Source organism: Mesocricetus auratus, unplaced genomic scaffold, assembly GCF_017639785.1.
Source record: "Mesocricetus auratus isolate SY011 unplaced genomic scaffold, BCM_Maur_2.0 Super-Scaffold_100004, whole genome shotgun sequence".
NCBI lineage: Eukaryota > Metazoa > Chordata > Mammalia > Rodentia > Cricetidae > Mesocricetus > Mesocricetus auratus.
In genome coordinates, this window is record NW_024429189.1 from 18,372,809 (window position 1) to 18,400,425 (window position 27,617).

General features: G+C 36.4%; 1 protein-coding gene and 1 long non-coding RNA gene across 4 annotated transcripts in view; one reads left to right on the forward strand and one right to left on the reverse strand.

Annotated features, from left to right (window-relative positions):
* Positions 1-27,045, reverse strand: part of Orc4 (origin recognition complex subunit 4) — a 35,059-nt gene extending 8,014 nt beyond the window's left edge. The window contains exons 1-9 of one of the 3 annotated variants that reach the window (XM_013112603.3): positions 26,898-27,045; positions 19,247-19,320; positions 16,334-16,410; positions 15,672-15,762; positions 12,607-12,682; positions 12,143-12,228; positions 9,191-9,239; positions 6,857-7,008; positions 4,990-5,163 (exon numbers count right to left, since the gene is read on the reverse strand). In XM_013112603.3, the coding sequence (XP_012968057.1) occupies positions 4,990-5,163; positions 6,857-7,008; positions 9,191-9,239; positions 12,143-12,228; positions 12,607-12,682; positions 15,672-15,762; positions 16,334-16,410; positions 19,247-19,320; positions 26,898-27,024 (906 nt within the window). In that variant the 5' untranslated portion in view covers positions 27,025-27,045. Of the gene's footprint in view, positions 1-4,989; positions 5,164-6,856; positions 7,009-9,190; positions 9,240-12,142; positions 12,229-12,606; positions 12,683-15,671; positions 15,763-16,333; positions 16,411-19,246; positions 19,321-25,849; positions 26,006-26,704; positions 26,827-26,897 lie in introns of those variants that run through there. The other 2 variants (XM_013112605.3, XM_013112604.3) reach the window with 2 other exon arrangements.
* Positions 26,833-27,617, forward strand: part of LOC106021059 — a 135,770-nt gene continuing 134,985 nt past the window's right edge. Inside the window, exon 1 of the long non-coding RNA XR_001196411.3 lies at positions 26,833-26,955. This is a non-coding gene — a long non-coding RNA (uncharacterized LOC106021059). The remainder of the gene's footprint in view (positions 26,956-27,617) is intronic.

The window sequence follows — 27,617 nt, forward strand, 5'->3', positions numbered from 1 at the left end:
GCAAAGTGACACAAAAGAGAGTCATAATATTCCTTAAGTACAGTTATTTGCAAAGGGACTGAACAGAAAGAAAAAGAATGTCTACTGGAGCCAATTACAATTGTTGGGAGGATGTATCAACAAGAAGAAAAACAAAGATAACTATTGTGGGGATGAGGAGGGCACAGAGTACCTGTGACTATTAAGATGTGTTCAAGAAGTGAGGCGTCAGTTATAATTAAAGTAGTAGATAGAAAAATGAGCAAAGAAAAAGCAACACTAAGGCCTGGAAGGATGTACCAGAGACCACAGCAACCTAGAAAACAAGATGCATTTGTTATTTTTCTTCTTGCTGAGAAAAAAAATACCTAACCTAAAAGCACTTTTTGGTCCTCCTTTTGAATGGTACAATCCAACACAGAGTAGAAGACATGATGGTAGGGGATTGTGGCAGTATGTGTCAATGTGTAAGCACTGTAGCAGGAAGATGGAGGTGATGAATGTTATTTCTTAGCTCAGTTCCCCGTTTTTCTTTCCCTCCCATATGGAACTCCAGAACACGAGATGGTGGCACCCACATTCCCATTGGGTCTTCTTTCCTTTCTAGTTAAAAATTTTCTGGCCACTCACAGATACATGCAGAATGTGCTCGATGGTGGTCTAAACTTGAAGTATATTTCCATGGTGACATGAAGATTAACTGTCACACAAGTGAAGAAACTTCAAAATGGAAGTAATAATCAACAATTCAAACTAGTTTGTAAACCTAAACAGGTACACTAAGAGGACGCCAACGGATAAAGAAATATGGAGACCAATAGGGCTCTTTGCTGAAGCAAGAGTCAAATAATTCTAGAGAATTGGGATTCAGGTAAGGAAACAGCACTGAATAAAACACTAGATGAAAAGAGTAAACTCAATGGTGACAGAACAAGGAAAGACGCATCAGCACGTTCCATAACTTTTCACATGTCGTCTGCTTGGTATTAATGTCCCTTTTCCTTAAAGAAGTTAAAACAAAAACAGTAACAAAATAATGACCATGGCAAGCTATAATCATGGTAGCCATAGTGTCACAATTATTATGGACAAGATTTATGACCCACTGCACAAGAGGTCCATGCCTAGTACTGTAATTACAGCCAAGAACCTATGGTTGGGGACATCCTAGGGGTAAAACTACTACTCTTCTATGTCCTCTAAATTCTTCTCAGCACCCTGACCTCATCAGAAAAAGGTTTGTTTGGTGTGTGTGTGTGTGTGTGTGTGGCAGATGGTGTAGCAGATGGTGGTTAATGGAGAAACTCACAACTGGTCAAAGTGCAGAGGGTTGGTGTTTGGCCAGAAATGTGACATCTATATGTTACAACTCCTCCCCAAAGTGTAGAAACCATCTCAGAAGAGGGCATAGAAAGATTTTAGGAGCCAGAGCAGAACTGCTATATTCATGAACTCATGGCAGCTGATATTATCTGAACAAGATAAAGCCAGTTAGCATTCTAGCTGAGAAACTAAGACTAGGAAAGTTAGTTATTTGTTCCTGGCAGGTTGACCAGTCTCCAGCAGATGGCCCCATAATCAAGAGTATATGGACAGCACAAATACAACAAAAAAGGATGACCGAAAGACACTGTATGATACTTTCAAAAAAATTATTGAAGACTTCTAAAAAAAAAACCAAAACAAATATAAAACCTGCTAAAACACCCAAAACAATAACAAAAACCACAGACAAACTAAATGTTTATATCTTTACTACAAATATTTTGCTTTTTTCACCTCAAAAGTTATCTATATTTCAGGAATAAGCTATTGTCTCTTAAAATTTCAGGCTCTCAGTACATCTATTTTTCTAGTTAAAGCTCCACTTAATCTTTCTTTGAAAGGACTTGTCAAAACTACAGGCATCAAACAACCTGCTGCAAGGTCAGCACTGAAGTAATGGCTAGCTCACCCAACCACATTTACCACATCCCCACCCAAAAGAGGAACTCTGGCCATGGTGCTGACAGACTTCCAAGTACTTTTTACTCTCAAGGGAGGTAGCACAAGATGAGTGTCCTGAGAGAAACTAAGAACTGCAAGCCCTAACAGCCCGAGGTCTCTTTTAAATATCAAAGATGTATGTAAGTCTGTCACAAGAAAAAAGATCAATTACCACTTAGGTTTGGTTGGGGGCTATACAGCCTGAAAACAAACCATAGAAAAATAAAAAAAGAAAGGTGAGAGTGGGTGGTCAGGTAGCCACACCTGAGGGTAACAAGAGAAGGTAGAGTTGTATCTAATTCCTTGGTATCCTGCCTGGATGCAGTTAGGTGTGAGGGAACCAAGAAAACTGTAGGTGCTTCTTGATAAGTGTGCTTTCCAGTGGACAAATGCTTCTTTATGGCTAAACATACTTGAAGTCGAAGTTAGTTCTTCCTACCATTTCAGAAACTGAGGTGCCAGGAAACTTTCACATGCTAATTAAGGATCTGCATCCTCAAAAGAGCCTGATATTTCAGAGAGTGTGGGTGTTTCAGAAGTACTTTAGGAAATAAGCAACTGAAAAGGAAGATTTGGTTCACCATGATTTGCCAAGAAGAAAAGAGTACCTCTAACTCATGCCACCCATAAATATCCACAAACCCTGAAAGGACTCAATGAGTCAATTCAGTGTTTGAGGCATCATGTTCTCTAATGGACAACCTTTTGCTTTACTTTGCTAAATAAATATCTACCAAAACTATGTCTTAGCTGAATTCTTTAAGACCAATCAGACATCTTTACCTGCAGATGAAATTATCCTAACATTAAATTGTATCCACTTTTTAAATCATCTAGACTAGTGCTTCCCATCAATCTCTAATTATATTAATTACTCAGTGCCTATAGGAGACTGAGTCAAGGAAATACCCTAGACAAACAAAGCATGAGAAATCCAATTTTGTGATATGAAAAGATAACGGTATTTTGGGTGTGTAACCACCGATGCACATTTCTGTATACTGCCTAACACATTGTAAATGCTATGTACATAGTTTTTTATGTAGGTTAGTTTCTAAAGTCACCTGGGAAGATAGGCTCATAACTGAGGAACTATATGAACCAAAATGGTCTGTGAGCATGTCTGTAGAGGCATTTTCTTGATTAAGGATTGAAGTGGGAGGGTGTAGCTCACTGTAGGCGGAACCATGTGGCAGGCAGTCCTGTCATGTATAAGAAAGCAAACTCAACAAGCTAGTAACAGCATTCTTTCACAGTCTCTGCTTCACTTCCTGCCTTCTGGTTCCTGTCTTGGCTTCTCAATGATGGAGTCTAACCTGAGAACTATATAAATCCTTTTCACCTGAAGTTACTTTTCATATCTACAGCAACAGAACTAGGTCATTATTATACTGCATTATTAACAAACAAAAGCCTATATATGCTCAGTATGAGTGCCATTATTTTATTCTGTTTAATTTTCATGGGTTTAAAATTATACACATAATGCAACATAGATGGTGACCTTGGCTGTAAAGTCACCTTAAGAAAAAGGAGTAAATAGGCACAAAAATAATAAAATCAGTGGAAAAGAAGACATTTAATTATGAAAAACTGCATGTAAATCTCTCAAAAACATAATGGATTAACACTATTAGCTCAAGAGCTATATAAAGGTAAATTTTGTTATGCATTGAAAAGTAAAGCAAGTGGCCAGAGATCCAGATGTTAAAATCCAGAACACAGTAAGAAAAGGAATAATGCAAATGACAAAGAACATCCTCCCATAAAAAGATAACTTAAATCAGACACAGTAGCATAGTAAAACCTGCCTTGTTAACTAACAATCTCCTGGAAGGGAAGATCCAAAATTAAGTTATTTGTAAAATTAAGATATTATACACGTTTATATAGTGTGCTGTATTACATATAATAGTTGTGATGGTCAATGCTAAGTGAATGGCCACTGTAGGCTTACGTATTTGATTGCATAGTCACCACAGAGTGAAAGTGTTTGAAATATTAAAAGGATTAGGAGTCAAGGCCTTGTTGAAGAAAGTATGTCACTGGAGTGTGCTTTGAGATTTCAAAAGCCCATGCCAGGCCCAGTCTCTCCCTCTCCCTCTGCTTGTGGATCAGGATGATGCTCTCAGCTACTTTCCAGCGCCATGGCTGCCTGCCACCATGCTCCCTGCAGTAATAATAATGGACTAACCCTCTCAGACAGTAAGCCAGCCCCAATTGAATGCTTTCCTTCATAAGAGTGCCTTGGTCATGGTGTCTCTTTAAGACAACATCTATTTCAATTCACCAGCCCACCGACCTGGGGTCCTGGGATGATTGCAGGTGCTGTTGACCAGCTATCAAAAGCTCCAGCCTCCATGACTTTCCCACCACTATACCCTAACACTCAACTACATACTCTCAAAATAAACCCTTCCTACTCTAAATTGATTTCCCGATGTAGTTTGTTATAGCAATAATTACTGTATAAGTGGGGAAGTATGAATCAGAACAAAGTTAAAATAAAAAAGTCATATGAAAGCACTAAACTCTTGTTAAAAGACAAAATTTAAGTTTGCAAGTAATGCATAAATGTTATAAACAAAATAAGTAGGGCTAGGATAGAATGTAGTGGTGGTCTGGTTGCATAGTATACACAAGAAAGATGCCATAGCCTGGATAGCCTCTTAATAAACTAATGAAACAAAGCTGAAGTCGGTTATGAGAACTGGAAAATAAAAATATGTACAGGATAAGCATGAACTGTCAATATAGTCTCTTGTCAAATATGCAAAACATAGAAAATAAAACTTAAACTATGTAAATTTGCTAAAAAATTACCTAAACTGTTAACTAGATATAGACAAAAACTTCAACTACTGATAAGAGTGCTAAAGCTCTTAGCCTGAAGTTCTTCTGAAAAGGGATAATTAAGGTGACAAGATAAGTCTATGACTCCTAAATAAGAAGTTTATAATTTCATTCCTCTAGTAACATGAAAAGATACACATTTCTTTGCCACTATTATTTCCTTCAACTTGCCTGAGCATTCTCATTCCACCTCTCAGCAAAAACTTTATTTGGGAATTCTTCAGGTAGAGATAATTGTTCTTTAAATATTTTCATATATTGTGGAAAATCAAATGAATTCATTAAATGTATCTGCCGGTGAGAAAACCGTGACTTCACTCTCTTTTCCAAGAGTTCCAGAATATCCTTGAAAGCAAAAAAGAAATCTGTATAAGAAGCATGTTGAAAAACATGCTAATAGATAATAAGCAAATATAGCTTGCAATTAGCACCATTTATTTATAGTCTACCAGTAAGCATTTTAAATTGAGGGAAACTAAATCAGTGCTTCTCAACCTTCTTAATGCTGCAACCTTTTAATATAGTTCCTCATGTGCTGACCCCAACCATGAAATTATTTCATTGCTACTTCATAACTGTAATTTTGCTGTTATAAATTTTTAAAAAGATTTTTATTTATTATGTATTATGTCTTCTGCCTGCCTGCCAGCAGAGGGCACCAGATCTCATTCAAGGTGGTAGTGAGCCACCATATGGTTGCATGGAATTGAACTCAGGACCTCTGGAAAAACAAGTGTTCTTAACCGCTGAGCCATCTCTCCAGCCCGCTGTTATGAATTTTAATGTAAATATCTGATATCCAGGATGATCTTAGGTGACCCTTGTTGTATGCGAGTCAAAAGTTGTGAACCTTGAAACTAAATTCCTTTCTAGGAAACCAGTAGCTTGGTTTCCTGCCCAGATATCAAGTGTTACATTCCCAAGTCTATACTAAGGACACTCAAAACAGTGACTATTCCTGAACTCAGACTAACAGTAACACCAAGCACATCAGTGTGGTATTCTGCACAGCTTATAAAAAGTTCACATAAAAATCTGAAATAATAAAAATAAGAGATATTCATGATTATTATCTGTTTTTGTTTTTTGAGACAGGGTTTCTCTGTACAGCCTTGGAACCTGTCCTAGAACTCATTCTATAGACCATGATGGCCTCAAACTCAGAGATCTGCCTGCCACTGCCTCTTGAGTGCTGGGATTAAAGCAAATAAATCTTAAAAAAAAAAAGACAAAAAAGGCAAGACTTTGTAAATGAACCCAAGGCTTACCTATTTAATTAGATTCTCTTGTCTCTATCTCCCCAGGGATGGTTTACAATGGACCACCATCACATATGGCTTTTTATATGGGTGCTAGAGACTGAACTTAAATCTTCATGACCCTGGTAGTATAATCCTGTAATTTGTGCCACTCAAGAGAAACCTAAATTGCCTGAGATTTTTGAGTTCAAGGACAGTCTGAGAAACAAGTGAGATTTTTATATTAAAGCACTGAGTATAATTCAGTGGTAAGAAAGACTGTTTGCCTATTATGTATAAAGTTTTAGGGTTCAATTCTCATGACTAGACATTAAAAAAAAAGGTAAAGAACAAAAAGACTCATATAGCTATATAACATTCTCAATACTTAGAATGGAAGTGAGATCATTTTAAAACACAAGTCAATCAATGAACCCATTCTACAGTTGTTAAAGATTGATATATATCTAGATATATATTCTTAGTAAGTTATATCAAAGTATGAAAGTAATCGTGTATGATGAAGTAAAAAATACCCATCTTTATAAAATAATACTGGTATTACTTAACTGTTTCTTTACTCGTTATAGTAGAACTCTCACTTATTAGTATTTGTAGGTTTTATTCCATGATTTCATTGGTAGGACTAAACCTTATAGTGTATATATCAATTCTTTCCTTGTTTTCCTCAAGTAAAAAGCAGGGTCAAGGTATAAAGAATTAAAGAAAGATAATTTTCAAAGTATCTTAAAACTTACTTCAAGTAAGTTTGCATTTTTATTTTTAATGAAAAGACTTACCAATCTGCATGTAAGACCAATAACTGCTACTGGTGTCTGTGCAGATTGAGAAATGTCAAAAAGATTATAAAGGAGGGTCTGGTTTTTCTGATGAGCAAAAAGATCAAATTCATCCAATATGAAGATCACCGGGCAACTGCTGGCACGGTCACCTAAGAAAAAAAACGACAGTTTCAGATTAACAAGAAATTATATCAACCTTTCTTTTATGTCCAAAATGAAATACTTCAGTTTAAAATTAAACTCAACACAAACTACTCAGAGCAGGGCACTTACAAATGCAGGCTCACTCACTCATATAAAGGTATCTACAGGACAAAGATAACTTTTTGTTCTAAAGTAGACTAGTTTCAGGAGTCTAGCAGTTTGATGAGGAAAGCTGAAAAAGTCATTCGCAAAACAGCTTTATAATTATGTAAGTGTAGTTCCTTAATAATTACAAAGATGACTTTTTAATACCATCAAAACACTTAGAGAATATAAAGTAGTCAATAATGAATAAAAACTGTTGCAAAAGAGACATTTTTAGCTAGTAGAGAAATGGACAATGCACCTTCCTATTTAAAGTTTTTTCAACAAATACCCAATTAGAAAATGAAGTTCAATAAAAAAAAAAAAAACACTAAAATTACTTTAACTACAAGTTTCAATATTTCAATCAGGTAATGTTCAGTAGCACTCAATACATTTTCTTCCAATCATTAAAATTTTAGGAATAATTTACATTTATTTTTAAGGCAAAGATTAAGAGATTTATTTATTTACCCAGCTAATAAAACAAAACAAAACAACCTGAGCTTAAACGATTTAATTTTGGCAAGAAAACAAAACAACAAAAAAGAACAAACACTAAAACAAAGCAGAATTAGGAAATAGTAAAGAAACAGTATTTATAAAAGAATGCCAGTATCTCAATAAGGAAAATGGTTTACTCAACATCAAATCACTGCATATAAAAATAAATCTGTGGCCTTGCTGGCATATACAAGCAATCCTAACAATCTGGAGGGTAGATGCTGATGATAAAGTAGTTTTAAGAGTCAGCCTTAGCTATAAAGTGCAGCCAAGGACAGCCTAGGCCACATCAGATACTGTCTCAAGAAAAAAAAAAAATCCAACCAAATTACATTTAGAAGTATGTGTATTAAAAGGGAATATTGGTGCAAGATTTTATAATTTGAAGGAGACAAACATATCTTTTAGGTAAAAGTAATGTACAAACTTAAAACTTTTATTCACTTAATAAGTACAAACAAAATTTAAGGCATAAGAAGTTCTATAAAATGGTAATAGATAAACAGCACCAAAATAAGGTGAAGTGTCAGTAAGAAATAACAATGGTCAGTCAAAACATCAAACAAATAGCCATCACCACAAACCAAGGTATGCAAATTAAATAACAAAATTATACAAATGAAACTGATATTGGCTTCTGTTCTACAAGCTACTAAAGATGAAATTACTGTTTCTGAACTCTAGGAAGAAAAAGGATTCTCAAATATGTTTCAAAGACACTTAAGCAATACTCTTTTCAAAATAGTACATTTTAATCCAAATTTCAACTCATTATAATTAACTGGACAAAGACACATAAATAATTATTTAACATTTACAATCTCTTTACAAAAAAGAATTTAAACAACCATAATTATTAAGTAACAGGCAAAATGATTTTATTCTTGTTTGTCTGAGACATGGTCTTATTCATACCGTCCTTGAGCTCATATTCTTCCTAATTTAATCTACCAAGTGCTATGATTACAGGTGAGTAATTACAGTTCTTTTATATTTTACTTATTACTAGTGCTGATGTCAGAGGGTGGTATGTGTGTGTACAGGCTCTAGCAGGTTATGTGCACATGTGGAAATCAGAGGATATATAACCTTCAGAAGTAAGTTTTATTGTTAGTGTCAGGATATGCATGTGTGCAGGTTCTAGGGCGTTACGGCATATGCAGAAGCAAGAGGATAATTTTCAGAAGTCAGTTTTCACCCTATATCTTCAGTTCTGGGAGCACACTCAGGTTGTCAAGCCTGTGTGGGATGCACAATTACTTGTTATGCCATCTCACTGATACTGATTTTATCCATAAAAAGCTGCATTTATAAGTACACCAATGATGTGTGGCAGCTGACTGAAAGAAAAATAGCGAATACTGAAATCATTACAGTCATGGCACTACCGTGGCCATTAGCTTATTAGTTTAATTCTCATATCCTTTTTTTGGGGGGCCACTAAAAGCTTTTAATATTTAAATCATCAGAGAAGACTATAGTTCAAAATTCTTTTGATAATTCTGAATTTCAATTTTTTACAAATATCTTAACATGTACCTTTTTTTAAAGCTTCCAGAAGAAATGAAAGGTTTTCAGCAAAGCTTCCCTAAATAACAAAAATATAGAAAGACTGAGTCTTAGTAACATGAAAAAGGCTGAATTTTAAAGATGTTTGCAAAAAATAATACATTGCTTTTACTAGGAAACTAGTCATTGAATAAATTCTCAGTTGAGTATATCCACATTAGTTATCTATAACTTAAATACCAAAATAGGAAAAGTAAAGCTCAGAAAATGATAGCACTATGTTACATGTGAAACTTCATATTTTCTGTGCAATACTGGTAGAAATTTTAGAAGAGTGTAGTTTTTGGAGGGCTAGATTCTGAATATAGTTGGGAACTAGAAATATATTCCATTTGATATCTTTAAACACAATATATTTCTACTCAGAATATGTACCACTAAAAAACAGTACAAATTAAAATCAAATCCAAAAAGAAAAGAATTGCTTAAAATATTAAACACAGTATTTTTACTTATGAATACCTTAACAACTCTGTGTTTGTTAAATCAAATTTTTCTGTTTATTTGACATACATATAAAATACTTTTGGACATAATTTAAACATTCTCGAAGAAATCTAGAGTAATGGTTAAATTACCTAGATTTTCCAGAACTGGAGTAGAAACTCCCTTAAAATATTTTCTTATTAAAGTTAGTAAGTTTGTCTTTTATTTAGATATTTCAAATCTTTTTGTAAAGATTTATTTCTAATTAGGGGTGAGTATGTGTCTGTCTGCATGTGGGTATGTGTACATGAGGTATGGCATAAAGGCCAGAGTGCTAGGTTCCTGACCTGGAGTCAGAATCAGTTGTGAACCTCCTAATAGCATGGATGCTGAAACCAAACTCATGTCCTCCAGAAGAGCAGCAAGTGCTCCTTACCATTAAGTCCCATCCCCTCATTCACATGTTTTAAGGAAAAAGTGAACTTTAAATTTGAGATGCTACAAAAAGAGAAGAGAAACTTCTGGTTTGTTTTCCAACTGAAAGAATCTGATAAAGCATAAACATTTGTAATTTTTTTTACATTTATTTATTTTGTTTGCGTGTCTGTGCAGCACTTTTGGAGGTCAGAGGACAACTTGCAGGAGTTAACTATTTTTCCGCCTTTAAGTAGTTTCTAATAAACTGAACTTAGTTTGCCAAGCTGGTTAGCAAGCACCTCTACCCACAGAGTCATCTGAATAGCCTACCATAGTTACTATGCTTACCAGAACAACAGAGAGCAAACTAGAATGTTATCTAGACATATTAGTTCTGGTAATGAACTGTTTAGGAAATAATAACAGAGTGCAAAGTCTGTACAGGTTCAGTATGAACACAATTTTTTTTCCTTGAATATCTTCAGTTTGCAGTTGGTTGCATACAGATGCAGGACCTAAACAAGAACAAAGGATTGACTCTCTTATGCTGACAATAACAGCAATGATTAGGATAGTAAAACAACTGTCAGTTCCATTAGTTCACCCAAACACAGTACCAATATGTCCATTCAGAAACATTAGAAATAACTTTCCAGATCATTTGGAAATTAAAAGCTAATAGGAACTCTTTTTGATCAAATAGTAAGCTACTAGCTTAGAGGTATATTCTAAATAGAAGGTAGAGCATAGTACTTATAAAAAAGGAACACTTTGACTTTCCTCTTCCACAACTTGCAAAGCAGAGAAGGAGAGCATACAGTTGGCGCAACTTTTCTCTGCTGAGAGAATGCAATTCCCAGATACTAAGAAGTGTGCCCACTAAGACCAAACTAGACTCCCTTAATATAGGTGACAAGGGTGCGAATGGGAGAATATATGAGGCCACTGGTGGTGGGTCCAAGATCTAACTCTAAGGCACAAACTGACTAAGTGCAACACATTCTATATGGAGAGATACTTTACTCAACCTAGACACAGGGGGTGCGGGGGGAGCGGTGCCTTGGTTCTGCCTCAAAGAGATGATGGGACAGACTTATTAAAGACTTCCTAGGGGAGGACTTACCCTCTCCGAGGAGCAGATGGGAGATGGGGGGTTGGTAGGAGGAGAGGGAGGAGAGGAAGGAGGGAAAACTGGTATCGGAATGTAAAAAAACATAAAATAAGATAAAAAAAAAGAAGTATGCACGGCTATGCTCATATTGCAGCACAGAGCAAACAGTGATAAGGTAAGAGTGACAGCACTTACAGGAACAGTAGTGGACAGAAAATGGACTTGGGATATTATCTCGGCTGCATATGCAGTCTCAGGATAGTACATAAGGACGTGGATTACTCTTGTTTTCTTTAAGTCATGCAAGTTAGGTAAACAGAGAAGCAGTTTAATGAGAGATCTGAACACTTCAAATTAGTCTGAAGCACTACTAGTGTCTAAAGACTACAAGACAACACTGTAAGTTGTGGATATGAAACAATTCATATAGGACATTACCATCCAGTATTTTATTGTTTTTTTTTTTTTTTTTTTTGAGACAGGCTTTCTCTATGTTGCCCTAGCTCTCCTGGAACTTGCTCTGTAGGCTGGCCTCGAACTCACAGAGAGCCACCTGCTCTGCCTCCCACGTGCTGGGATTAATGGCATGAACCATGACTACCTAGCCCGTCATCCAGTACATTTAACCAAGTGGAAATTTAATGCTTACTCCCTTGTTCAGAATAATCTTGTAAAATGTAGAAAATAAAATCTACTTAATACAAGAACTTGACATTGAGAGACATTCAATAGCCCAACAGGGAATCAAATCATAGTAACAACGTAATAAACTAAACCACTATGCTATTTTTAAATTCAGCAAACATCTATCCATTCTGTCCATGCCACTTCACAAGTCTTGCTTAAAAACTTTTACTTCAACCAATAATAAATGCTTGATGACTAAATATATCTTTTAATGACAAAATCAGTTTTTTCTAATGTTTCTCCCAACTTTCCAGAAATAAAACATCTGAAATGATACTTACAAAGACTTTATCTCCAACTACATTTTCTAGATTTAATTGTCTTGTGATCTCCTTCAGAGCAATTTTATCATTTATCTGCATCAGTCCTGAAATACAGCCCAATTAAAAGCATCTAATTAAAATGATGCAAGTATTTAATATGAATTATTTTCCAGGTAAATATGTTGTCTAATGCTTTTTATATTCAACTAGAGAGAAAACAATCATTCTGCTAGCTCATATTAATTCCTTTAAAAAAATGATAAAAAACCATTCCTTTGAGACAATACTATTTAAAAAAAACTACTTTTAAAAAAGTTATAATATACTATCCTCTAATTAATTTCTAAAGGTCCTTAAACTTGCATACAAGTTTCAAAATACAATATTTGAATAGACTTAAAACACAAATGATTTTACTTTCATAATAAGCAAATCTATGTAGTGTGCATCATTTCTTAATGGGAAAATAATAATACACTCACCATTTAGGTGAACTTGTAACACATTTTCACTCACTTCTCTTATTTCCATGAGTTCTTTCAAAGCACGATTTATTAACTAAATATAAAAATATGTAAAATGTTTAATATAGCAAGGATGAAATGAAGCCACTGTTGTTTTATAAATAAACCACTTTATAGCTAAAAGGTTTAAATATGTAGAATTTATTATTTTGTCAAGAAATAAGGAAGAACAATTAGTTAAGCAGAAAAAAGCAAGTATTTGCAAATGGCTAAATAAAGAGAAAAACCATACTAATGAAAGTTAGCTGGATGTGGTGACACAAGCCTGTAATGACAGTACTCAGGAGCCGGAGGATAAGAGACTGAAGGTCAAGAAGATTCGCAACGTGAGCTATATGAAATTCTGTTTCACAAACCAACCAACAAACGAATCCAAACAAAAACTACCACCACAAAACAACACAAGATTTAAAGTAAAAGGTTGCATTTAAAAGATTACTAATAATAATTTCTATGAAAATATACCCACAAAATATTGCAATGTCTCAAAATGTTTAATTACAGGCTTCAAATTTTCTGCATAATGGCTCTGTGCCACATACTTGTATTCTTCTAACATTTGAGGTGCTTTATCATAACATCATATACAACTGTTGCAATCATCACTGCATACCCATTAAATTTGTAAATGAGGAAAATTAAGGAAAACTTAGAATCTTTTAAATGAGAAATAAGGACTTTTCAAAACATAAGTGCTCCAGGAAAACAGATATAATTAAATTAGAGCAGACAGACAGGCAAAGACAGAAAGAAAAACCATTCAACAAAGACAGAAATATAACTGGTAAACTATTTTTAGAAATAGAACATATTTATATTTACAATATGCTGATGATCTATGTTACAACAACACTGTGCAAAAGGACCAGCAAATTTTTATATATATTTTAAGTTGCTGGTTTTCACACACACACAAAAAAAGAAACAGATAGTAAACAGAAACTACTTTTGATATAGCTACATAGATTTTTAAGTACAGGGAATTCTACTTTAAATCATAGGTAACCTAGATCTAGATCTCTTCAAAACCAAGTCTTTCAGGTACAACTGTCCAACTACTATTGTAGCCCAGCTGAGAAGTAACAGTAAAAAACACATCATGGGTAAGAAGGTGTTTTCTGCCTTTGGATCAGGTCAAAGTCTATCACAAGAATATCTGTATATGATACAAACTTGTTCCCTTAAAACACTACTTTCAACATATTTTTAAAAAGTATTGAATTGAGTGCTGCCTCCTGTCTCATATATATCACTGACATTTACATTTTATTTGTTTGCCATTTTATGTTTCCATTAATGAATCATACTATTAGAAAACATTTCATATTCTTCAAAGAATAGACATTAATAAAATTTTCATTTCATAAATGCATTGAGGGAACTTGGGTACTCTTCTACTGACATAATCTACACAGATTCACTCCCTTGCATTTGTTCACTACTGTTATGATGGTATATGACTCACAATAAGCATAAAGGAAGAGTAAATAATGTCCTAGTAACCCATGGAGGTCTGAGATGTCTGATTCTCTAACTTAGCCACTTACATAACCAAAAATTGCTAAAGTAAAAAAAGAAAATCAAGTCCCAGGGTTTTTCCCATAAAACAAAAATTAAGGAAAATCATGTAATTCTAAGAGGAGGAAGAAAACAACAATAACAACAACAACAACAACAAAAAAAAAAACCCAAAATTTACGAGCAATAATATTATCCCCAGACATTCAGGAAGTTATGTAAAACAACCAAAAGCACAAATTATTTACATAGTCCTCTTGTTAAAAAAACAAACAAAAACACCCCCAAATTTCACTAAGCCACTTGCAAAAGAAAACTAAAATTGAACACAAGGACCAAAGCAAGTAGAGTCAAAAAAAACTTACAAGAAATGTGAAAATTCTTGAAACAGTACATAAGTTATTATAACCAATTTATGTGCTTTATACAACAGAAATAGTAGCAAAAACCCCCTAATTTCCTCATCTTATATAATATAGAACCAACACATACTGCCTTAAAAAATAGACATTAATTTCAATTTACTAATTTAAAAGAATATTAAGTAAGAAACTAAAATTCATGTAACAAATTTATTTGGTATTATAAAATACAAGAAAAGTATAATTTATACAGTTAAGCACCTTAAAAGTAAATATTAACACACTCAAATGTAGATGTATATAATTTATTTCCTATACTGCACAAAAGTAACAAATGTGTTAGGGGCAAGCATTTTTTTCTGAGGTTACCTAACCAAATATGATAAAGAGGAAAGTATGACATAAATATTGAAGTTGAGTACATATGAAAGATTTGATTAAAAGTTAATTATAAACTGTAAAAGAGTAAACTATTAGGTGGGGAAGTAAAGAATACTTAAAAAGAGCACAGGTCTGGGAAGAGATGACACGGAGGATAATGTGTCTACCGTAAGCATGTGGTCCTGAGTTGGGATCCTCAGAACCCATGTGTGGTAGCATGTATTTAAACTCCCAGTGCCAATGGGAGGAGACAATAGAATTGCTGAAAGATTATGGGAAAATATACTGTGCAGAGAACATGAAAGAAGATCACCCCCAGTCTCAAATTAGGTGGAGCACAAGGACCAAGGATCAATACAAAATTTATCCTCTGACTCTATATACACCATGACATTATGAGTACACAGACACAGACACAGACACACACACACGGGCGGTATATGATCAGTAGATCAGTACTGCTTATTTGTCAACTGGCAGTCTTTAATATAACACAAAGGACAAAAGACAACGACAGAACCAATATTGAGAAAAAATAAAAACTTGTCACTGTGAGGAAAGATAAGTTTAAAAAAAGCATGATCAATTTCAATACCACATCCTAAATTTGCAAGATTTCTGCATATGTTTTGCAATTTAAAAGGTATAGAAAACACAGAATGTTGCAACATAATGAAATGAAAAACATTTTCAGTGTCATCTGATGTAAGAAACGTCAAATGTCTATTAAAGCAATGATACATGAAAAACCTAATTCTTTACCATGGTTTTTCCTGATCCTCTTGGTCCAACAATAAGTACAGAGTTACTCTCTCCATTGATAGCAGTTCTTTTGAGTAGCTCAATTAAATGCCTAAAATGACACAAAAAGATGAAAAACTTAAAAATGACAGTGTAATAATTTACTGAATCAAACCTTTAAAAAGCTAAATTCGAAGGTGCACATTCTCTCCTTTGGACTCTTTAGGCTGTGAGAATCTAAATTTTCCAGTACAGAATACAGAGAAAGGATCATAGTCCAGTTGAGACTTTCTAGAGACCTGAAGAGGAAACCCAGGAAGGTTGGAATTTATTAGTTTGATAGTGGTAGAGGATAAGAGACAATAATTATGGTAATTTTCAGGTCCCCTGGGCTTAGAGAAAACTATTTTTGCTAGCATTTTAGTCATCAGTAACTTAACTGGCTGCCAGGTATTAAAGATAAGAATGTCAGAATGATAATAGACAGAAAAGAAGTACTAAGGGACCATTCCACTATAAGTACTTGTATGTGTTCTTGTTTCTTAATATTCAACATTTCTATAAATAAAACATAACTTCAACATCATTATTTAAGATAAAAATCTGTGTATGACTAGGATTTACAAAACTTGGAAAGTAAATGTAAATATATTTATAATAGAGGAACTAACAGCTAGACTTACTTGTATTGTACTTCCACTCCAAATAAGTTACTATGTGGACTCTGATGACAAAATCTTTCACGTAAAATTCTTTGTACCTGATAACATAAGATCCACAAAATTAAAATATTACACATGCAGTAAAAATGAAAGTTTATTTGTAGCAGTCAGGAAATAGTGCTATGGCATCATTTTTATGAGTTACAAAACTCGATTCTTCACTTATGAATTCTCAGATAAATAATGAGAATTTGGTTGGGAACATGTCATTAAATGGGAGAACTATCTCAATGTATAACCAACTCGAAGGCTATTCCAATGTACATGAATGACTAAGTTTTTTCCTTTGTGTACAATGTCATCCAAAGAGCAAAGACTACAAGAAATGTAACAATGCAATCCAATCCAATAGTTAATGCCAGTGCAATTACACAGTCTATAGTCTCTCTAGAGACTAACACATTTAAAATGGCTTAACTTAGTCACTATTAATCTGTACCTGCCTTAAAGTCAGGATTCTGCATAAAACTAAGCTTAAAAGATTCATGTAATTTTAAATACCCACTAGATTTCAAGCACAGAAATATTACGAGGATATTGATTTAAAAATATACTGTAAAAAGGCAGAAATGACAAGTTCAAATTAAAAACTACAAAACAGTACTAGATCAACCTAAAAGCCAGTGTTTATGTCACAGAAATGACATTTAACTAAGTAACTTATCTGGCCCATGAATGTAGTTCTATGATAAACCTACTGTTTATCATATATGTCCAGACCCTGGTTTCTACCACTATAACTGCAAAAACAAATAAATATTTAAATAAGTGAACAAGAAACAGAAAAGTAAGACATCATTGGAGCAAACTAAAAAAAACAAAAAAATAATTAGTTAAAAGTAGCTGTTTTTAAATTCGTCTTAGAATTATTGTCTTAGACTTAATTGGAAAAAAAAAGTCAAAATAATCAAGTACTCTTAAAAAGCAAGCCATTGTAAAGTTACTCCTTTTCTGGATCTGGCACTAATACAGTAGTCATTCAGGGGTAATCCTCTGGTAGCTGGCTAAGAAGATTTGCTTATCTCAGACCAAGTTGTCACACTATAAAATACCAAAGATAAAATGTGATTTTTTTTTACATGTATAGAAGGAAAAAAATGATTCACGTGTTTATTATTTTAGATGAAGCACAAACAGAAATGGGATTGGTGCCAAAGTCATTTAAGTGACCATTAAAAAGTCAAGTCTTTTCCAGATCTTAACATCTAAATAAGAGAGTATTAATACTTTTGGGTCAGGCCTATTTTGAAGTTATCTATAATGCAATATAGGAATTATGCAGGTAATAATTAACACCCATTAATCACTAAAATGGACCACAGATAACTAAAGAATTAATGAATTATATCTATTCCTCTACTTGGTTAAGATCATCAGAAATAAACACAAACTTTAACTCTTTCCTTAAATAAAAGAAAACCTCATTAAAATTTATTGGATAGGAAACTATAAATAAACACAAAGTTGGGAATAGGAAAAAAGAAATGAAAGAAGACTAAAAATTTCCAAAGTAATTGGAATGTAGGTTAAACAGGTATTTAGAATCAACTCATGGAAGAACTATTCACATATAAAAACACTATCTTTTAAGCAGTATTTTTTTCTTAAAAAAGAAAAGTGAGGTTGGGGTTGAGTAGATGGCTCAGCTGGTAAATTGTCTGCTGTGCAAGCATGGGTACATGATTTCAGGTTCTCAACATCTCCATAAAAAGCCAGGCTTGTACCTGTAGGCATGGAATGCAGAGACAGGAGAATATGGAGCTTGATGGCCAGTCAGTCTAGCCAATTGGCACGCTCCATGTCCAACAAGAGACCTCATTTAATAGCACCATGGAGAATGATAAAGGAAGATACTTAGCATCCATTACTGCCCAACATACACATACATAATACAAAGTAAGAAAAGAGGCTCTTTTTAAGTCTGTCAAAATCTATCATTGATTTTTAAAAGTAAATGTGGCTGCGGTCAACCCATATACATGGTAGGGCAGAATATCATGGATTATAAGATTTCTTAGGGGAAGCACACATACTTATACATTTAGTATTTGAAATACACTGTGCTTTTAAGATAATATCTAGCATTTAATATAAGAATACTTAACAAACTAAGAATATAAAAGGACTTGCTCAGATTGGTAAAGGCATCATCAAAGTAGGGTGGAGGACTGAATGTTCTTTCTCTCTTTGCTACCCATCAGAAGCAAATGGCTCAGGATAGTACTTGTCTTGCATGCTCAAAGCTCTGGTGATATCCCCAGCATGGACTTTCCATCACCAAGGCAAGCACATTCAAGTTAGAAAGGAGAAAGTAAAACTTCCCCCATTTAAAGACAACACATAATGCTGAATGTAAGAAAACTCCAAAAAACAGTAATATGTAATTGAGTTCTGCAATACATTAGTATTAACTGCATTTCTATGAACTATAACTTAAACAAAGATGAAATTACGAAGTTTCATATATAACAGCATCTAAGAGAATAAAAACAGTTTAGAATATATTTAATAGCAGTGCACATCTTGTATGGGAAAATTTTGAATTTAAACCAGAGTATTTTAGAAAGACATAGTAAAAGTTAGGATACAACTATCCAAATTCAAAGGGTGAAGTTACACAGCACCTTCAGACATCAATATAAAACAAACTTTATGGGTCAGAAGCCTTCAAGAACTTCAACAATAAAAGCATGTCATTTCACATGCAATCATCCAACTTCTACCCATGGTTCTCAGGAACTTATAAAGGTACCTCCTTTAAGAATGTAAAGCAACTTAAAAAGAGCTAAGAAAAAAAAAAAAACAGGTGAAAAAGATTATTCCTTTCTGATCATTTTTATCAAGAATTTGAAAATGAGGAACAAACATACTAACCTGTGGAAGACATTCTGCATGTATTGCACTGTTACCCTTGGTTTTACGACTGTTCATTTCGACCAACTCAAATCCTAAATAAATAAAAATAGGATGAAGAAACACGATCTGATTTAAAAACAATTCAAAAATCACATTTACAGAATCAGCTGGATCTCAACCAGCATGGTGGCACACATTATTCTGGTAGTAACAGTATGTTCTTTGTTGTTTTTTTTTTTTTTTTTCAAGACAGGGTTTCTCCGTATTGTTTTGGGGGGCTGGCCTTGAACTCAGAGACCCACCTGCCTCTGCCTCCTGAGTGCTGGGATTAAAGGGGTGTGCCACCAACACCCTGCTCCGTATGTTCTTTAACTGGATTTAAGATTCATTCAACAAAATGGATACCATGCCTGGTACTAGAAACCTAGTAACTATTCAGAACTAGTGAAATCAGTTATTTGAGGAGAATCTACAACCACTCATTTACTAAACCAACATAATTCCTAACAACAATCTATAAACACTAGCATTTATTCCTAAAGATAAGTGTAGTCTTCACATCTCATTAAGAAAAACCTCTTTTTGAAAAAGATGGGAATCATTACACAAAACAACCAGTCAAAATGCAAAGACATGGAGCCTAGTTCCAGTGGATACATACACAAAAGATTTCAGACACCTAAGACTCATCGAACACTGTGTAAGACGAGGGGGCAGAAAGATTTAAGAGTCAAAAGTCTCACCAGCATGAGTGCCCAAATGTAAGCTGAAAGAAGGATGACACAAATGGACATTCAAAAGTGGACTGGGAAAGAACCACAAGGCCTCAGCACTACACAAAGAACTACAGGCAATTGAGTAAAGTTGGGAGTGGGAGAGGTGGCTGTGGTGGTTTGAGTAAGAATGGCCCTCATAGGCTCATATAGGGGTGGCCTTGGAGTACGTGTTGCCTTTTCAAAGTAATGTGTCACTGGGGAGTGGGGCTTTGAGATTTCAAAAGCTATTGCAAGGCCCAGCCAAAGCCTCCTTTCTCTTACCTTCTTGGCCTGAGGATCAATATGTAGCTCTTAGCTACTGCTCCAGAGCCATGCATGCCACATTGCTCACTGCCATGATGATAATGGACTAAACCTCTGAAACTGTAAGCAAGCTCACAATTAAATGCTTTCTTTCATAAGCGTAGTCTTGGTCATGGTCTTTCATCACAGTAATAGTAACCCTAACTAAGACAGTAAGTCTTTTCCCAGGTACAAAGGCATCTACTGGTCATCCAGTGTCAAATGGTAAACTGTGAAAAAATATAATATATGTATATATTCAACAATCCATATTTAGGACTATATATGTATGCATTAACAATTCGTGGGGAAAAAGAGAGGTTATGAATCTGAAGGAGAATAGAAAGGGGTATGTATATGGGTGGGTTTGGAGACAGGAAGGGAGAAATGTTAATAAAATTATAATCTTGACAATAAAAAATAAGAAAATGCTAAACAAATTGAAAACCACTCTTAGATCCATAACATACTGAGTTAACAAGGTAAACAATTTCTTCCCACATTTGAGAAGCATTGACAGATACTGAGGATCTAAATTTAATGGAGCAAGAAGATAAAAAACTAACTTCAGAGGCCTCTACTGTGTAGCCCAATGAAATACACAAAACTTAAGATCTAATGATAGAACCACAGAATGTTTCCCTACCTCTACAGATTTATAGGGTTCCTATACTTGACACAGATCTTATTTAAGAAACGCTAACCAAAACCTTAAGAAAATATAGGAACAATAGCAAAGATACAAGAGGAACTTTTAGCTTAGGACTTGTTTCTCCAGCAAACAGTAAATACAGCCTAACTCTGAACTATATAAATGATTTTGAAAAAATGTAGCAAACTAGGATGAGATTTTTTTCCAACATGGTAATAAATATTTATAAAAAGATCTATAGCTAGCACTTACTTTTAATGTAAAATGTCAAAGTCCCCACTACTTTTATTCAATTGTTTTAGAATTCTTATTAAAACAACACCGTTCACATTTGCATGTATGTGCAGTTGCATATGTCCTCATGCACACTCACACCCTAGGTATAAATCCATCAACATATGTACAAGAGCTGTATGTGGAAAATCACAAAATTCATTTAAGAAATTAACCCAGTTTCCCCTACCCAGTGTAAGCTGAACTTTTTATTAAAAGGTTTTGCTCTCCAAATTGCAAGGTTAGGAATATGTAAACAAAAAAGAGCCCAACTGGGAGAAAATACCTGATCCATATATAACTGAATTCAAAATACAAAAAAAGCTCTTAAAATGTCATTATGAAAACGACCTATTTTAAAAATGCCAATGATTTAAACTAACACCTCATTAAATAGTGTAGCAAAAAATCATGACATGTTCAATATCATATCTTTAGAGAAATGCATAGGGCAAGTTTTGTAACACTATACTTATTAGAAAAGTTAAAATTTAAGACAACAATTTCACCAATTGCTGGGAAGATTTTGAGTTAATAAATCTGCTTATATTACTTAGTACTCAACAGTAATAAGTATGAAGAGATTTACTGCTTTGTTTCTGACTGAGGATGTAATCTGACTTATAAAGTTATTGCTGCTGTGACCTTCTTATCATGATAGACTAGAACCTGAAGCTGAGGTGAGCTGCTTTTGTTAGAATGCTTATAATAGCAATAAGACACTTATGGTATACTTACTCTGTTTGAGATTAATGCCCAGACTCATTAAGAATACCCGAATTCAAGTTATTTCCTACGCCGATACCTGAATAGCTGTGATTAAAGCTACATGCTACCATACCAGCATAGAATCTCTACCAGTAACCATGGAAACTTAGAAGCAAGATGTTTTTCAATAGAAGGAATAAACTGGTACAGCCCTACAATGATTTTTACTGTGTTTAAAAAGAAGCTATGAAACCACAAAAAAAAAAAAAAAAAAAGGCAGGGATAAACATTAGACAGCTACTCCTAAGAGAAAGAAACCAAGTGGGAAATGCTACAGACTGTTCAACTCTGTAGATGATGAAAGGCAGAATTACAGAAACAGTGACAGCAGTCACAGGAGCCCCCCCCCATGGCAGAATACTAGTAAAACTATATGACAACTCTCACAATGTGTAATACAAAGACAATTCCACTGTCAACTTCAGACTTCTATTGATATTTCAACATTGGTTTATTAACTGTTACTAATATAATATACCAAGGCAAGAGTTCATACTAGAAACTATACCAATAGTAGAGAGGGTTGGACAGGGTTTACAAGCAGAGATGTAGGAACTTACTCCTGGTTAAAACTGTATGTTTAACTTACCTTACATATTACTTTAATTCTGAAATAAAACAAATCTGCCTCTACAGTACAAGAAGATAGAAAATATTTTTAAGCAGTTTCTTTTAAGCAGTTTGTTTTTACCATTGTAAGAATTTCAATGGTAAAAACCACTTCTTGTGACAGCCCAAACTGTAATTCTGTACTTTAGGATCTCAGTCAAGAGAATCATGGTAAATGCAAGGCCAGCCTAGGCTACATGGGGAGTTCTATGACAGCCTGGGGCTACATAGGAAAATCTTGTCTCAAAACCAACAAAGAAGCAAAACAGATAAAAGATGATGTACTTCTACATGGTTTATTTTTTATTTTTTTGGTTTTTACAAGACAGGGTTTCTCTGTAGTGTTTTGGAGGCTGTCGGTCCAGCCCAGCCTTGAACTCACAGAGATCCGCCTGCCTCTGCCTCCCTAGTGCTGGGATTAAAGGCGTGTGCCACCACCGCCCGGCTTTCTACATGGTTTATATTTAAAATCGCTTCACACCTCTTTGTTACAGGGAGGCTAAAATTTTTTGATCTTGTCTTGGCACTTTGCTTAGTCCAGAAAGGTTACCACACAGGATAAGGTGAGTGTCATAGCCTGTATTTCCTGTCTCAGAACATTTTTCAGTTATTTTGGCTAATTCTTAGGGTATTAATAGATACAGCTTTAACATTGTTTTTCAATTTTATAAATTACTATTAAGGCTGATGTAGATTTAGCATTTAAATTCAAATATCCCAACCATGTACATGTCTTCTTTATATGTGATGAGATATTAATATATGGTAATGGAAATCTAGCTTATAGTTTAACGTATCAATGAAGTATCTTGGCAGAATGAGAAAAAAAGTTGATATACAATATACAATCTGTTTTCATATGCTAAAAAAAGCCAAACTAATTTTATATTTCTACTGACATAGGTGGTTAAGAATGCTAAAAAGGAAACTGAGAATCAGTGAACATATTCTCACTGATACCTTATTTTTGGATGGCTGTTCAGTGGTCCTATAAATTCTCAGTATCATTTGTCCAGTCCTACACAACTGCTCCTTGTCAATGTACCCTTCGCACACATTCAGAAGAATCAAGAACTTCTACCAGTTAATAAAACAACACAAAGTGTGCATGAGATTTAAAGTTATGGTAAAAGCAAACTGGATAGATCATCTTACAGAAGCAAAACATGCACACACTTGACAATAAAGGAAATAAAGCCATTTGAAATTACATGCCCAAATCTAAAAAGAGGCAAATCAGAATAAGCCCCACATCCAGCACTACTATGCTTATAACATATACAAAAGATATGGCCGGTAAGATGGCTCACACTTGAGGCTTCGCTGGATTAGGGTAAAACATCAGAGCTCAATGCCCACCAACGGTGGGCTACTCGGACAATCACACAGCTTAAGCTGAGAAATTAAGGACAACCTAATCAGGATAAGAGAAAGTGGCAAAGTCCTGATAAATGTTATGCATATAGTGGGAAATTCCAAGACCTGGATATGAATAAAGTAATTTACAACTGACAACCTGAGGAATCTTTCCTAGAAAAGTGTGATGTCTCAAAAATACCATCATCCTGTACCTTACATATTCCTGTAGTAGTATCTTTTCACTGAGACTACCAGCCTGCAAATGACGACCCAAAGACTTATTAAGTATGAAAATTTGCTCTTTAGCTTAGGTTTGACCACAAGTAGCTCTTATAACTCAAATTAAACTGTGTCTATTAATCTATGTTGTGACATGGCTTGGCTACATCTGCTCTGTACCATATGTCAGACTTCTGTCTCACTTTTATCTCAGTGCCTAAACTGATCTCCTCTTCTTTCTCTCCAGAAATCCTGCCTATCCTCTGCAGCCTAGCTATTGGCCATCAAGCTCTTTATTAAATCAATCAGAAGCGCCTTGGCAAAGGCACATCTTTACTGTATACAAAAGAATTATCCCACAACATATTTCTGTAATTTCCCAAAGGCTAGAGTTGCAACAGATACCCAAGAAATAACAACACTTTAAGTCTGCAGAAACACATTAAAAAAAAAAAACTAGAACCTGGACTTCCTGTCAAAGACAACAAGTTAGCTATAAATACATGACAATAAAAGTCAAAGCTTCAATTTTCAGGAGGCAATTAGTAACAGTTTACTCTATGTTTTTCAAAGACAATGGTATATTGATACCAGAGTCCACAAGGACTCTAAAGCATGACAAAGAACACCACCTCCCCTCATCACAGTAAAAAAGTTCTACCTAAGCCCTATTAGTTTTCTTGCTATGTATTTGTTTTCTTTTATTCTAAGATTAATACTTGATTTACTAATAAAAGTTTAGGGCACTGGGGTTTTGTTTTGAGCCCATCTGACATAATTACCTCCCTTACACAAAGAAAAGGTAAGCCCAGGATAATGGATACATAAATAGGGTCCATTGTATGGACTTGCAGCAAGTAAAATCTGTAAAAATAACTTTAGCTATCGGTGAATCCTACTGAAAACTAAAATTAATAATAATACAATAAATTCGTGGATCTTCGGGTTCTTCAAAAAATCTTATTAGGCAATTTGGATCATTAAAGTTACTTTAATGATCCAAAAAACTGTGAAGGTGGAAAAGAAACCGTTATTTCACTAAAAACGAACAAACAACCCCCCCAAACGCTCAGATAAAAAGCTTTCTCCTCTACAACAGAAGAAAATTTTGAGGTTTCTCTTTTTAAGGACACAACTCACTATGAAGGACCACACACTCGCACGCATCCTCAGAACGTGCAGTCTTTTGTGTGGCAGCACTCAGGCAAGAGTATTCAGGCAGCCTTCATCCCAACCTTCCCTGCCCGTTCCTGCTCTACAGCTTCTCCAAAATCGCAAGGAAAACAGAGAAGGACGGAAGGCTGGATGGGGACGGCAAGGCTACCGTGGAAGGTGATAAAAATCCACACATCCGGTTTGGCTTTCGCAGCTGGGGGTGGGGGTCACAGGCTCTGGAGCAGGAGCGAAGGGGGACACCTGCAGAGAACCTGCTTTTCTCTGCACACTGGCCAACCATGTACCTCACACCCCGGGAGCCTTCTGCATCTAGTCTCTGCAGAACTCCCTGCCCTGCTCAGGGCTCCGTCCACAGCCAGGCCGGGATGCCAGGAGCCGGAGGCAGCCCGCCTGGCTCTAGGCCCGCCCGGCCTACCTCTTCCCCGGTATCCTCTGGCTGAAACCTTCGCTCCTTCCACCCGCCAGTGGCCGCTGCCGCCCTGACGCTGCCTCGGGGACCAGCCTTACCTCTCGCAGGAAGGCCTAGCTACACCGGGGTAAAGCCGGCCGCCGACGACTGCGAGGATACAGGATGCTCACTCGCCTCCTCTCCCCTCTCGACTTCACCTGCCGCCGCCGGGAGCACACAGCCACTCCCAGCATGCGCCGCGCTCCCACCGCCTCTCCGGCCCCGCCCCGGCCCGCCCCGCCACGTGACCTCCCTTCCCCCTGGGTCCACGCCCACTTCCGTCCCTCCACTCTCCCTAAGGAGGGAGGAGGCGGCTGGGGGTGTTAGAGAGTAGCAACTTCCTCCCTCTTCCCGCCCCCGCCCCTTTAGCCCCCCCCCCCCGTTACAATGTCTTCCGGGTCGGCAGCGCCTTGGAGCCTTCTGGGAAAACATCTCATTTCCTCCCCTCCCCCTCCGCCTGCCTTCAACCAACCAGCCTCCCGTCAGAGGGGGACATGCGCAGTGAGTGCCTCCCGTCTCTTCTACCCGAGCCCCCCCTCCCCCCCAAGCAGAGAGACCCCAGCAGCAGCAGCAGCTGATGATGAAGAGAGAGGCAGTGGCAGAGGGGGGGCACCTTTTATTTCTATTTTTAAAGGGACAGGACACTAATTTTACCCCACTTCAACCTTGAATTGAGGGGGGGGGTGGGGGGAAGGCGGCCGAGTTCCTCCCCCACCCTCCAGCTCCGAGCCCTGAGTGGGGGAATTGAGCCTGAGAGAGAGAGAGAGAGAGGAGAGGAGTTTCTTCTTCTTAGAAAACCCCCATCCACGACTCCTACCCCCGCTCAGCCTGCCTCCAGAGCCCCTTCCACCCTCCTTCTCTGTGGCCGTGAGAGAAGGAGAGAAAGAGACCAAAAGCCTCTTAGCAACACAGACCCTTTGCTGCTGCCGCCGCCGCCGCCGCTGCTACTGCTGCTGCTACTGCTGCTGCTGCTGCTGCTGCTGTTGCTGCTGCTGCTGCTGTGCTTGGCCCTGGCTGGAGACATCTCCCTACCCCGGGAGCAGCCACTTCCCCAGCCCTCCTCCTCCTCCTCTGCCTCCTCCTCCTCCACTCCCCCCCCTTTATTACCCTTTGTGTCATCCTCCACAGCTCCAGGGAAGGCACTCAAAAGTGGGGGGCAGGAAAGGTAAGTGTGTCTGTGGGGGCTCCATTGCCTTCCTCTGCCTCTGACTTTCACTCCGGGCAGCAGTAGCATCCAAACCTCATACGCAGTGGAGCTCTGGGGTGAGGAGGGGGTGGTGCTGGGGGGGTGAGGGAGGGAGGGGCTGGAGTGAGGAGGGGTGTGTGAGGTGGGGTGTCCACCCTGTCAGGGAAGGGAGGACACTTTTATTTTCGTTTGCTGTTGTCAAAAGTGGTTTCTCTAGCTATCATCGGATTGTGCCTTGCTTCAGTGGGGGAGACTACAAAAACAACCCCCCTCCTTCCTCCAATGAGGCGCCAGGGAAAGAGACAGAAAGAGGCATACTTTCTAGATGTCACTTAAAAAATTACGTTTAGAGAGCTCTTTTTCTCTTTCCCCAGGAAAAGCTGCCCGCGTTTGTTTCTGAGTGGGAAAATGTCGGGATCTGAATTGTGTTGGAACTGCTTTTCCAGTTGTAGACCTGAGTGTTTCTATCTTTTGCTTCTGTCTGTGGCTTGGATATTGACTTTAGTGTTGGAAGACTTGACTGGTTTTTATGTTAGGTGCTTAGTTTCTCCATCTTATATTTTGTCTGAATTTCATAGCAAATTTCAAATTTTAGTTCATAAGGCCTTTGGTTGGGTTTTACACTTGCATTTTGTGTGTGT